This window comes from Formica exsecta, unplaced genomic scaffold (genome assembly GCF_003651465.1).
Source record: "Formica exsecta isolate Colony F162 unplaced genomic scaffold, ASM365146v1 scaffold954, whole genome shotgun sequence".
In the NCBI taxonomy this organism is placed as follows: Eukaryota; Metazoa; Arthropoda; class Insecta; order Hymenoptera; family Formicidae; genus Formica; species Formica exsecta.
Genome location: NW_021853718.1, coordinates 6,549 through 9,503, shown reverse-complemented (window position 1 = coordinate 9,503; position 2,955 = coordinate 6,549). Strand labels below are relative to the sequence as shown.

Sequence of the window (2,955 nt, the reverse complement as noted above, 5' to 3'; positions counted from 1 at the left end):
TTAATGAAAAAATACTTTATTATAGTGTTTTGGAAAGCTCTTGAGATAAGCTACAAGAATTTGCAATAAACATAAGAGGGTTCCATTTAAAAAGATGAAGATGACCTTCAAATCTCCTAAGCGCCTCTACCTTTAAAAAAATGTTCACTTCCACAAGATTTCTCCCTCGATACCATACAACTTTTATTTCAAACATTTTCCTTCAAACGTTGATCCTGAAAAGTTATGAGGGTGGAACTTTTAAAATGGGACACCCTGTATATATATTTATTAATATAAACTATTTATTAATACAACATATTTTATTTTGTATACAACATATTCTATTTTGTTTGCAGAAACAATGTCCAACCATCGTGTTGCATCAAACATTGTGCTAGTCGCATATATTATAGTAACACAAAAGGAATAACATTTTTTAGATTTCCAAAAGAAGCCATTATTTGGTAGCAATGGCTTAATGCTTGTAACATTAATGAAACAGAAATAAAAGTTGATTCAGGTAAGTTGATATAATTTATACATTCGTTACTTTGCGCATATAGAATACATATTGAAATAAGGGTAATTATTCAGAATCACGGCTCCACCTGCAACTGGGCTGCAAATTTTTTTACGGACTTTTTATGTTTAGAAAGAAATATAAATAACCATTTTTATTTGGGAGAGGCCCAGAAAAAAAGTTATAGACCTTAAAAGGGCAATTATGGTAATTATTTCGAATAAGGTTATTTCTGAATTTTGACAAATATGATCGGATCTCTCGGTAAAACTCTTTGTTGTGACTTCAACAGTGATAATCAGTTGGGGGAGCACGTCCCCCATCATCCCCACCCCCCCAAGAAAACGAAAAACCCCAAAAATTACCAAAGCAAAGCGAGGTTCACCCTACAAGCCAAATCAAATTTTAGTTTTAAATAGGAAATAGGTTTGGGTTAGGTTATATCTTCCGGAAATGGATCCCCCCCGTAGGGGGGGGGGCGGAACCCCCGTGTCCACGGATATAGTTTACAAAGCAAAGCGAGGTCCATCCCACAATTGTTGTTTGGATGGGAAAGTGTATGCGTGGACGCAGTGGGTTCCGCCCCCCTTATGGGGGGGCTCCACTTCCGGAAGATATAACCTAACCGAAACCTATTTCTGATTTAAAACTAAAATTTGGGTTGGGTTGTGGGGTGAACTTTATAGTACATAATTACCTAATTTTCGGTAATTTTGGGGGTTTTTCGTTTTTTGGGGGGTGGAGGTGATGGGGAACGGGCTCCGCCGACTGATTATCACCGTTGGAGTCACAACAAAAAGTTTTACCGAGAGATCCGATCATATTTGTCAAAATTCAGAAAAGACTTTATTCGAAATAATTACCCTTTTTTGGTCTATAACTTTTTTTTGAGCCTCCCCTAACTAAAAATGGTTATTTATATTTCTTTCTAAACATAAAAAGTCCGTAAAAAAATTTGCAGCCCATTTGCAGGTGGAGCCGTGATTCTGAATAATTACCGAAATAAGTATAATATATTATGATATAATTTTAGCAAGGATATGTTTTAATCATTTTGACGAAAATTGCTTCGAAATGAAATTGACGAAACCAAAATTTAAAAAATACACCAATAAAAGAATTGCGACGATTAAAAAAGGATTCTATTCCATCAAAACTGTTAGTTCTAGAAAGAAAAAGAAAAGAAATGTCACAAAATGAAGAAAATATTAAAATGAACAAAAGAAGTAAAATACCGTAAATATTTTCTAAATTTTTAAATATTTGCTATTTTTACATATGTATATGTGTGTGTGGGAGTGTGTGTGTGTACGCGCGTGCACGCATAAATAACAAAAAAATAAACCTTTTGATAACTCTGTCAGAATAAGAACCGGTATACCTACATACGTGGAACTTGTTCAATATGCACAGGAAAGAGAAAGAGAAGAAGAAGCTGTGCAAAATATAGACGATAATGTAAATATTAATATACAAGAAGAAGCTGAGCAAAATATAGAGGATGATGTAAATATTAATATACAAGGAGAAGCTGAGCAAAATATAAAGGATGATGTAAGTATTAGTATATAAGGAGAAGCTGAGCAAAATATAGAGGATGATCTAAATATTAATATACAAGGAGAAGCTGAGCAAAATATAGAGGATGATGTAAATATTAATATACAAGGAGAAGCTGAGCAAAATATAAAGGATGATGTAAGTATTAGTATATAAGGAGAAGCTGAGCAAAATATAGAGGATGATGTAAATATTAATATACAAGGAGAAGCTGAACAAAATATAGAGGATGATGTAAATATTAGTATACAAAGAGAAGATGATATAAATATTAGCATATAAGGAGAAGCTGTGCAAAATATGTATGTATATACAGGGTGTCCTATTTTAAAAGTTCCACCCTCATAACTTTTCAGGATCAACGTTTGAAGGAAAACGACTCGGATAAAAGTTGTAGGGAATAAAGGGGGCTATCTAATAGTGACCTTGGATTTGACATTAAAGGTAATTTTCAAAGTTATTTGAAGGTCAACTTCTGTTTTTTAAATAGAAACCCCTATTTCTCATTATATATTCTTGTAGCTTACCTCGAGAGCTTTTCAAAACACTATAATAAAGTAATTTTTCATTAAGTACTTTTTGAGTTATTTTATATTTTAATCTGACATATTTTGATATAAAAAATAATTTTCTTAAAAACAATTATTTTTTTTTACTAATTGATTTGTTTCATTATTCTGTACATAAAAGTATTACGGTAAGATTATCGAGAACTAAATATTTTACGAGATATTTTATTTTTTTATATCAAAATATCAGATTAAAATATAAAATAACTCAAAAAGTACTTAATGAAAAAATACTTTATTATAGTGTTTTGGAAAGCTCTCGAGGTAACAAGAATATGTAATGAGAAATAGGGAGTTCCATTTAAAAAAATAAAAATGACCTTC

The 2,955-nt window shown here is 31.7% G+C and overlaps 1 protein-coding gene across 1 annotated transcript; it reads left to right on the top strand.

Annotated features, from left to right (window-relative positions):
* Positions 1–1,519: 1,519 nt before the first annotated feature.
* On the top strand, positions 1,520–2,091 carry LOC115245352 (ring-infected erythrocyte surface antigen-like). The gene is made up of 2 exons (XM_029823635.1): positions 1,520–1,738; positions 1,867–2,091. Exons 1-2 carry the CDS (start codon positions 1,689–1,691, stop codon positions 2,072–2,074), a joined length of 258 nt encoding a protein of 85 aa, XP_029679495.1. The 5' UTR covers positions 1,520–1,688; the 3' UTR covers positions 2,075–2,091.
* The last annotated feature ends 864 nt before the right edge of the window (positions 2,092–2,955 follow it).

Coding starts and splice junctions, on each gene's coding strand:
- LOC115245352 (XM_029823635.1), top strand. CDS start 1,689: ATGTCACAAAATGAAGAAAATATTAAAATGAACAAAAGAAGTAAAATA. Junction 1,739..1,866: donor AACAAAAGAAGTAAAATACC/GTAAATATTTTC, acceptor TAACTCTGTCAG/AATAAGAACCGGTATACCTA.